The sequence below is a fragment of the Perca flavescens genome, chromosome 10, assembly GCF_004354835.1.
Source record: "Perca flavescens isolate YP-PL-M2 chromosome 10, PFLA_1.0, whole genome shotgun sequence".
In the NCBI taxonomy this organism is placed as follows: Eukaryota; Metazoa; Chordata; class Actinopteri; order Perciformes; family Percidae; genus Perca; species Perca flavescens.
Genome location: NC_041340.1, coordinates 11,531,845 through 11,542,659, shown reverse-complemented (window position 1 = coordinate 11,542,659; position 10,815 = coordinate 11,531,845). Strand labels below are relative to the sequence as shown.

Genomic DNA, 10,815 nt, shown 5'->3' with positions numbered 1-10,815 from the left:
ATGAAGGAAGAGTGAATTGCGAAAGGTCAAGCAGATTTCCAGTTTTCTGCCTGCTTAAATCTTATCCTGCGGGCGGCCTCACACCCTGTCTGTCTCCACCACTCCTTTCTTTCTCAGGTCACTTTTAGACACATGTTGTTCGGGGGCTAAAATGTATTCCTGCAGCTGCTGGAAAATGATTTAAGCTACAGCAAATACAAAAACTGTGATATGAAAGTAATTTTAAATTGTCCAATTTACACTTGGTGCCTCCTAGGCTATTTCACACTTTGGACACTTAGTTAAAGATGCCGATATTCATTTATCAATGTGAAATTAACTGTAATACCTATGATTACCATACACAAGACCATAAATGAGACCATTGGTAAGGTGGTCACTGAAGACAATAAACATGTTGGGAGTGATTTTTTCCTATTATTTATGTTGGAAGATCAGTGCTTGTGCCATAACATGACACTATAAATTATCTGTCTTATTTCTTTTCACACAAAATTATAACGTGAAGTATTATTATGAGAGTGATTCAATTATGTAAAAGTCCTAGCTAGAACACATTTAAGTTTTGTCACAATTTATTGAGCATATTAACAGTGTAGGGGGGGATTTTTATATAATATTGATGGCAAGTGAACCTCCAGCACAGGAAAACTGACTCATATTCTTTGAAATGTAAGGACTATGGACAACTGGACAATTTGGTCCAGAGAAAGATATCTGACAAAACTACTGGCCAGAATATCTCAAAATTCAGATATTTATGATATATTTATGGTCCCAAGAGGATGATTCCGGATGACTTTGTTGACTCTTTAATCGTTTGTGTAGCATCTTTAAGTCAAAATGTCCCCCTCACAAGCATTTGGCTCCAGAATTTCAAACACTAATGTACTTTTATAAAAATATGTTTTACATTGTCTCGACAGAATGAACCCTAATGGTCGTGGTGACATCTTGACCTTTTCCTCTATTGCTCTATCAGCTGTTTAAAAGGTCTTGTAACCCCCCTCCCCCTTGACGTGACAGTCCTGGTTGCTGAGTTTGGAGAAAGCTAAGCGACCAACATAGAACTGTCCTCTTAATGTGACACCTGATGATTATGCCTTGGTTCACTGAGCTGAGTAGAGGTTCAGAGCCAAAGTAACCAGCTGTGTGTGTGTGTGTGTGTGTGTGCAACAGCTGTATGTGGTAAGGTGGCTGGCAGTGTGAGAGGCTGCTTAATGCCAACAGCGATAATGACATGGTGCATGTGCGGGTGAGTGTGTGTATATTGACTGAGATCCTGTGTCAAAGGGGACCAGCTGTGTGTGTGTGTGTTTTAGAGAACACTGTCACAGATATAAAAACGTATCTTCCCAGACAGCAGTTCAGCTTCAACCTGCTGCACTAACTGAGTACTCTCTCTCTCTCTTTCTCTCTCTCTCTCTCTCTCTCTCTTCTGCCCTTTATTGTCCCATTCTTTACCCTTTCCCTTGCTATGTTTATTTTTCCCTTTCCCTTTATGACACAGTCCCTCCTTGCCGTCACTTCACATTATTTTTCTCTTTCTCCTCTGTGATTGCTCTTAAACCTCTAGTTTCGGGTCACTGCCGAGAGGCTGTCCATTACTAACTTACCATCCAGTAAAGTGGAAAATATGATTTTGCATGTGTATGTCTGTGTGTGTGTGTGTGTGTGTGTGTGTGTGTGTGTGTGTGTGTGTGTGTGTGTGTGTGTGTGTGCGCACGCATGCAGTAGTAGAGGGACTTGTTGACCTTCCCAGCCTCTCAGGGGGCAAAGACTGAGGGTTTCAGGAATGTCTGAGTTTAGAAATAGACAGTGTGTGTAAGTGTATGTACCTGTGTAGTTGGGTGAACAGACGCAGGTGTAGTTGTTGACTCCATCGATGCAGGTGGAGTTGTTCTCACAGTCGTTATCTTCACAGTCGTCTGGGTTTGTCTCGCAACGTTGGCCCTCGAAACCTGGTGGACACACACAGCTACACACGCACACACACACACACACACACACACACACACACACAATATGCATTATAAGATGGTGACTGGGCCAGATCTAAGCACACACTCCTGCTGCACAACTTGAAATAAAATCAATCTGCCAGATAAATCAGCTGCTGGACTTCACTTCCTTTTAAATTATCCGGTAAGAGCTTTAAAGAAAATGTATTTAATCTTTATTCTAGTGGGTTTTCGTCCATCCTGTGCTGGTTCTTACACACCACGGGAGACACGGCATATTTATATTTAGCAGTCCAACAAGAGACACCATTTCATGCTTCATTTTATAGCAGAAATTACATTTTAACATGGCTGTTCGAAAGTTTAAACTGGCTCACACAAACCATCTCTTACGGTTTCTTCTACACTAAAACCTAGAGAAAAGCAGCCCTCCCTTTCAGACACAGTCCTTTGATTCATGTCATTTATGTCTCTCATGCTGGGGGATGTTTCATTAACACCAGAAGCCAAAGTTCCTAGAGGGCCTATAAAAGATCTTTAAAACTAAACCAACACACCCAGAGCAAAGAATAAACATGCTGAGATAAACTTCTTTTTTTCTAGTTTGATGCCACGACAGTTACCACCTGGGCAACTCTAAAGGAATGATCAAAGCCTCATCCTCCCCTCTATTCATCTTCCTTCCTCCTCTCACCCTGTTTCTTCCCCCCAATCTTTAGATTCATTTCACCCTCCTCTCTTCTCTCCAGCCCTTAATCTCTCTCCTCTCTTCCCACCCTTTTTTTTTTTTAATCTCAGTCCGGTTAACTCCTTATAAAAGATCACATGAATTTAAAAACACACTAGCTCAACGTAAAAGTTTGATAAATCTGACAACAGCTGCGTGAACAGCTCAACCTCTCTCACAACTCTCTCTTCTTCTTTCATCTCTTACACTTTAGTGAGCCAAGTTACTTTTATTGGATGAAAAGCATTTTACAGCAAGGTCACTGTCCTAACACATTAAGTACTTGGAAAGTGAGTAACAATTATCAGCATCCCCCCAAACACACACACTTATTTACAAGACAGTGTATCCTCTGTCCTTCCCACGCCCGTTGCACCTGCAAAACGTATTCTATTTTTTTATTCCTTTTGTTTCACTCTGACTTTTCTAATCTAACTTTGCTGCCTCACAGCCTTTTTCTCACGCTAACATTTATCTCACTCACTCTCTCTTCCCACTCCATATAGGGAAGTAGCTTTCTTTAAATGTTACTGCATTGAGCAATTTTTTAACCTCTGGGGGGGCAGAAAGGCTCAAAATCAAACTGAGCCCCTGAGATACAATGAGCTTATTACGTTCTTATGGCCAAAATATTAGCATTCAGCTGCCTACTTAGACATCCAGCAGACACAAACCAAAATGAACATCCAATTGGAGTCATACTTATACCACAATAAAGCCCAAAACACTTTCCTTTTAGCTGAGGTCTGGTCTCTATCAGCCCCTGATAAAAATGTACTTTATCTATCCAAGACAATCTGTGTTGGCCAGTAGAAATGAAAACAATGAGCTAAAAGGTGCTAAAAGCTACACAGAGATGGAGCAATGGAAAATGGAAATAGAAACTTTCCATGCAACACGTACAGTAACTGCCTCATCTGTCTCGATCACAAACCTGCCAAGAAGAGGCACGTACGATTCGTCCTAGCTAAGACATCATGCATACCCTTATTGTGCAAATAAAATGTTGGCTTTGAGAGTGGTTATATTTTGGATTGGCTTAATTGGCTTAATTTGGTAAAGTCGTTAAGTTAACAAGCGGACATTCTTCTGCATAGTCAGGTTCGACAGGAAGGGATTCAAGAAAGAAAAAAAAGAGAGGGGAAGAGAAGGAATCATAAAAGAAAGTAAGAGAGAAAGAAAAAAAGACATTAAGTTTTCCCATGGGAAACAAATGACATAGAAATACAAAGGAGAGGATGACTGCCAGCACTAACAGGGTCAGAGAGCAATGTTCCACCAATCAAATCCCACTCCTGACATTTAAAAGATATAGTTTGACAAATGGGTCCTGCTAAGAACCAAGGCTAATTGGACTTATTGAATATCCCAAACTGATTAAATAACATATTAAAATGTCAAAAGGGTCTGGTCTCCCTCTCTTTCTGTCTTTCTCTCCCATGTTCTCTCTGAGTGTCTCAGAGGGCACAAGTATCTACCTGTGTTGGGATTACCATAAAGAGAATATCTGTAAAGGGTAAAGAAACCCCTAATAGCATTACCACGCGGGACGTTAAAGGCCAGACGCACATCAAGCTTTACAAAGGGCAAAGGCCTTGTTAAGGGGCTCCAGGAACAGACAAATCTGGTTAAGATATTTATGACAATTGTTTCAATTTAAATGGCTGTTTGTCATGAGCCTGGGACAAAGAGAAGGTTTGTGGAGAGACAACCCTGGCAGGGACAAGGGAGCTCATGCATATACACATACATTTGCATGTGTGTATGGACAATTACAGTATTAAGCATGCGGAATGACGGTATTTGATTTTTTAAGCAGTTTAACTTCTAAGGCTGCCTCCTTGGCCCTTCAAATAGTTTTAACGAGTGTAAAATATTGTGTATTTAATGTGGTTTGGTTCAATGTAATGACTAAAAGGCTGTTTTATTAGAAATGCACCAAATTAAAAAGTAATATTGTCAGGCTGCTTTTAATTCATCACATTTCTAACATTTGGATTTCTTTTGGTTTGTGGTCTACTACTTGAGTTATATTTTGTCTCATGGCACTACGTTCCAATTAAGCCTCGAGGTGTGAAAAGCAAGTTTGAGATCCTGTATCAGCTCAACTCTCCACTGCCTCAGCAGCTGCCACTGAGAGGTTCCTGACCCCCAGCGTCTCCAGTGGAGCAGCTCTGCAGCCAGGAGTCAAACTGTGATTGTGTTGGGCAGCTCCCAGGTGTAAATGTTCGAAACTGTATGAATGTGAAACAGGGGTTACTGGAAAGGAGCGAGCAAGTACAGTACGCTTTCCCTGGATGAATATAGAGGAATAAAGGGGTCAGGCACATTATGGACTGTGGGTTTCTGCTTATAATGTAGTATATATATGTATAATCGGCTTAAACTCCTAAACAGCTAAATTGTTATCGGTCTTTTTTATTTATTTATTTTTTACACATTTTTAACTGAGGAATTTCAGTGGGAAATTTCCTTTTCCACACTTCATATATAGTATTTTGGAGGTAATTACATCTTTCACTGGACGTTTATTCAGTGAGGATGGAACAGTCTGAGTCACTGCATTGAGTTTGCACCACAGATGCATTGCATCTACCATGCAAAGGATTTTTCCTGATTTGCATTTGGAACTTGTGTGTACGCAAAACTATCCAAATGGCAAAAAAGTAGCAATAAATTAAATTTTGCATGGCACTGAACCGAAACACAAAACATACAGAATAAACATTTACACTTCTGCGTCCATGCTATGCCCATATCAACAGATTTACCTTCTAAACAGCTCCTGTAAAACAATATACTGTAGATGAAGTTCTTACACATCTCTTTGTTTAATCAAAAATGAAGTCACTGCTCACTTTTAGAAATGTATCATGAAATCTGAAAGATTCTCCATCAAATTCAGATTATATCATATTGTATGGTGCTCTGCATCATTCGTGTGTAACCACACAATAAATAACACACAGTACAGTATCGGAACAGTGTGTCGACAGATGAAGTTAGAATCAGTAGAGAAACACTGATGTGGACAACGACAGAAGTTTAAAACAACGCTTTATGCGAGAAAGGAGGTCAGAGAGGACACAAGGATTTAATGAGCAGCCGAAATAGAGCTTCCTCCTCTGAAAAGTCCCCTCTCTTCCTGTCTAACCCCCCCAACCTACAACACACAGACGAATGCAGATAAACACACCATAGGGTCAAAGTAAGTTGTTATCTTGGGTAATGCATTGACCAGTGAAGACTGTCCACTCTAATCACGCTGTCCATATTTCTGGGGGCTGGGGTAAAGTAATTTTCCCTTTAGATGAGAATACAGGGTGAGGTTTTTAAAACGTCTCCACTAATAGAGAGGAGCGGCAGGGTGGAAAGGGCAATACGATTTGACCCACAGCGTAAATGGATTCCCGAAGGACTTCTTTGAAATGACTCTTTCTTGTTTTATTCTTCTCAATCTCCTACATGTACATGCAGTATAAAAACTAAAATATGTTGCTGGTCTGAAATACAATAGAAACTGTACTGGAAAATGACATAAACACATGCAAATGCAATCCTTTTTCAGTGTTTGAAACTACTTGTTTTGTGTGAGACACACAATATGGTTAACAACATATTTGTACCTGAAGTGGTCTTCATGGCCAGGCTGGATGTGGCAGGTTCCTCTATTAGAGCAGGGGGAACTGATACAGGCATTGATGGGTATTTCACAGTTTTGACCCTTGAGGAGAGGACAAGGCAAAAAAGTTAATAATTGAACATTTCATATTTTTCTTCTAGAGATAATCTCGCTATTCAAACAAAGACAGTTCTGGTCCATGGAGGGGTACAAGTCACTTCACTAGTAACACCTTTTTACGCAGTCCCTCTGAGTTAACAATTATTAAGAGATAATTCCTCCCTCTGGTGCACCATTACATTCTCCTCTCCCTTTCTGGAGTTCATCGCCATTTTCACTGACAAACAACAAGCTAATAATAAGCTAAATGCTAACGGTCAGAAACAAAAAGGAGTAAAAGGACTCCATGACACTAGCCTAACGATTGAATAAAGTAGGCAGTTTTTTTGGGGTTTGGAAGCTGTTGAGGGTTGGTTGTAATCCGCCTCTGCAGAGAGGGGCGGTGGATCTTGTGAACCTCCCTGTTCATTACTCTATATTGAAGGAGTCATGCAGTCTGGCAGAAAGAGCTTGTTACTTTTAAATCCTATTAAAATATACATAAAACAATATTTGAAACCCCTTGGATTTCATTTTTTATGGTCTTACAACATCAAATTACAGTCAGGTCAATCAGGTTTTATTTATGGGAAACACTGACTACAATTAAAAAAGACACAATATTTTTGGACCTAGGACAAGATGACATACAATGTTGTCTGTACGGTGTTGTGTTATTTCTACAAAAAAGTAAAACAAGGAAGGCCAGATAGTTACCATTGAGCTTTTGCACTTTTAGCTAACTACCAATTTTCTGCTTGGGGACAACAGACTTTTTTAATATTCTAGTTGCGGCCAAATTAAAAATGGCCTGCAGAGAGATCGAGGGCTGAATAAATCTATTCTGGTTGGTTAATCTAAACATACAGCAGTTTCTTAACCAAATACTTTACTTATGTATGTACCGTGCAGTATGCACACATTTATTGTACAGTAAAGCATGACACATATGATTTATTGTTCCACACACCTGTTTTCTAAATAAATAGCTTTCACTAGGAACTGTATCATGTATCAGAGTCCTACACATACACACCCACTCTTCCTCCACATCGAACCCCGCGGCTGTAGTTTTAATTTCAAACCACCAAACCTTTCACACACCGCCTTCCTCTGATCAAAATCTGAGAACAGGACATTTATTCCTGTTTTTCTTCCCCATCCATCTTCATTATTTCCTCCTCTGTTTTCATTTTTTTTTTTTTTTTTTTTTACTGTAGATCTTAATTCACTATCTTTCTTTCTACCTCTATGCCTTTCTTTCATGTTTTCTCTCTTATTTCTCTCATTCTCTCTCATTTACCCCTTTCCAATTTCTCTTTTCTTATACATCCACCTTTGTCACTCTATCTCTTGTAGTTTAAGTCTCTCTCTCTCCTTTGTTCTCTGTTGCTCCTTCTTTGATTCCTCTAACACATTTTAATTAACTTTGTCCCAGTGGACACAGAAAGGAAAACATACACTCAGACATGAACACGCACGCATGCACACACGCACGCATGCACGCACGCACGCACGCACGCACGCACGCACGCACGCACGCACACACACACACACACACACACACACACACACACAGTCCCTGTTTCCCAGGCTGTGACCTTGGCAAGGGATGTTTTAATTAAAAGCAAGACTAAGGCTTTGTCCTCCTGTAAAAGCCCAAAGGTTATGAGTGTGTGTACACATGAGACCATACGTGTATCTTTAAACTGCTTGCATACACACACGCACACACACAGAAACCCCACACACAAACACAAGCACACAGACACACAGAGACACACACACACACACACACACACACACACACACACACACACACACACCCCAGCCCCTTCACTAGTGGATTTGCATGTCTTTCCTAACGCAGGGGTCTTGACAATTATTACACCATTCCTCTTTTGATCAGTCAATACCTCCCAGTGCAGCCAGCTGCAGTCATCATTTCTCTATTGATGAACAGGTATATGCATTATGCATGCCAGGCTGAAGCTAATCCTGATAATACTGCTAATACCACAGGCTTATGCAGCATGGCTATCCATCTAGGATACCTCACACATGCAGCCAATTCCATGAATCGGGCAGCAAAAGTATACAGAATTACCACCAAATAATGAGTATCTATGTGACAGTGTAGGTAGCTGGGATCAGGACAATGATATTAACATTAGCTATGTTTCCATCCACACGTTTTTATGCAAATTAAGTGATATTGAATAAAAAATACCTAATGGAAACAGTAAAATTCAATTCAATTTCATGAATTTCGACTCAAAGTTTATACGTTCGGTCTCATGGGATTTTCTCTTGATCAATGTATGGCTTATGAGATAAACGCTGATGGATACGTTATTTGCCGAATAAATAATGAATTGCGATTAAGTTTTAGGTCATTTTATGGTTAAACAGACGCACCTGTACAGGTCAGAAGTGGTGAAGATCCCGCACCCAATGCGCACTGCCGGGAGTTCCAACGCAAATGTCCTTTATGATGCAAAGATCGTCTACTACAGCCTGTAGTACGATTGATGGCAAGCTCTTTCTATTGACAAATCCCTGCAGCCTTCAGCAGGGGTTCTAATTGTCTAATCTAATAGTCTTTTGCGCCATACACCTGTGGCACAAGGTGCGCTCTGGAGTTACGCAGCGAGATCCCATGCGCCTCATCCCCTCCAGGTAGGTATATACCTTCACATCATCCTCGTTCGTATGGCATTGCACATGGCGTAAACACACAGGGGTCTTGCTGACCCCAAATGTTTCGCCTACTACTCTGTACTCTGCGCATGTAGCAAGTTTGTAGAGCGTGATGGCGATACACTTCTCGGTTGGAACCGGAGGGCCATGGCTTATATTGGTCAAGGCACGGGCCAGTAAAATTACACAAAAAAGCAAATCCGAAAATGCTTCAACCAAAGGGTTTCCGTGAAATGTGTGTAAACCACGATCTCCCAGAACAGTTTGGAGCGCTCTCGTTCTCACACCACACGCCGCCTCTGTTGTTGTCTGTTGCATCTGCGTCATCATATCAATGTGTTGATAGCGTCGTTGTTTTCTTTTTATAGCTTGATATGTCACTATCTGACACATGAGCACTATTACAACTTTGTCTGGCAAAACTTTGTTCGCAAATGTCAACTTGAATGTTGTGTGATTCAGTGCGAAAATTAATGGAAATACCATAAAATGTCTCAAATCAATTCGATATACCAATTTGACGTCATTACGCGGCTTTATTTGCATGTGTTTTTTTTCTTTCTTTTTTTTTACCAAACTTCAGATAATTTGATTGACAAGTGGATGGAAACTTAGTCATTGTCAAGGTTCAAGGATTGATTTTTACTGCTTTCACACCTGCTTAAGTATATTTTCACTCTTGATGAACCACTTGGAAATGCCTCCAACATTTCATAGAGAGATTTAGTGTCTCACCTTGAATCCATACGGACAAGTGCAATGGTAGAATCCTGTAGCATCAGAAACACAGGTACCATTGTTTTGGCAGGGTGCTGCCAGGCAGGGGGCGCACTTCGACATCAGGCTGATATCTACTGGACCTGAGACAATAACAGAAACAGAAGCAGATGAGAATATAAAGAGGAGTGGGGAAAGGAGAGATGAAGATAAGAAGACAAAAAAGGGAGCAAAGAAAAGTGTCAAAGGCAAAGACATACATATTTAGTCATATTGTGCTAAAAGGGGCTCCCAAAGACTTCATTTAATGGATGGTGTGCTAAGAAAGCCTTACAGGATAAGAAAATCAAGAGCTTAGGAGAGCAATAAATGTGATTTGTTTCAGAGGCCAGGGCACATAGAAGCAAGAGGAAGAGGAAGACAGTATTTGATTCAGTGTGATGATGTGATCCTTCGACAAGACTATGCCCCTGTGCAACTGTTTCTTTGTACATGCAGGATCATGGTTTTCAAGATGTATTTTCTTCCTGTGTGTAAAAAGCCCACTTCTAAATTCTTTTTCCCTCTGGTCTGATAGCAGGGGAGCCCTGGGGCAGGTAATGTTTGAGGTCGGTTTTTTTGGTTGCTTGTACTTCATCTTTGAACCTAACGCTTGACTAATATCAAATTCTCGAGCGGTCAAATTTTTTTTATATTTTGCACAAAATCTCTGTTACAAATGATATCATCCTAAAAATTGCTACAAGAACTTATGAGACATAATTGAGCATAAGAATGGCCATCATAAGAGTGAACATAAAAAACGTTACAGTTCACTGTTCACATTCAGTTGTGAATGTGTGGGTATTGACTTGAACTGCCATTAGATTGTTGGCCTGAATTATTATCCCAGTCCAGCTCTGGCTGCCTTTGAGCCTGTACCTAAAAATGTATCTCAATAAACTTGTTTTAAGAAAGACAATCTCATTGATGTGCTCCGAAGAGGTGGA

At 40.4% G+C, this 10,815-nt stretch overlaps 1 protein-coding gene across 1 annotated transcript in view; it reads right to left on the bottom strand.

Moving 5' to 3' along the window:
* slit3 (slit homolog 3 (Drosophila)) overlaps positions 1-10,815 on the bottom strand; it is a 240,956-nt gene that overhangs the window by 17,547 nt on the left and 212,594 nt on the right. Inside the window, exons 27-29 of the mRNA XM_028589367.1 lie at positions 9,845-9,969; positions 6,315-6,412; positions 1,839-1,978 (exon numbers count right to left, since the gene is read on the bottom strand). Coding sequence (XP_028445168.1) covers positions 1,839-1,978; positions 6,315-6,412; positions 9,845-9,969 — 363 coding nt within the window. The remainder of the gene's footprint in view (positions 1-1,838; positions 1,979-6,314; positions 6,413-9,844; positions 9,970-10,815) is intronic.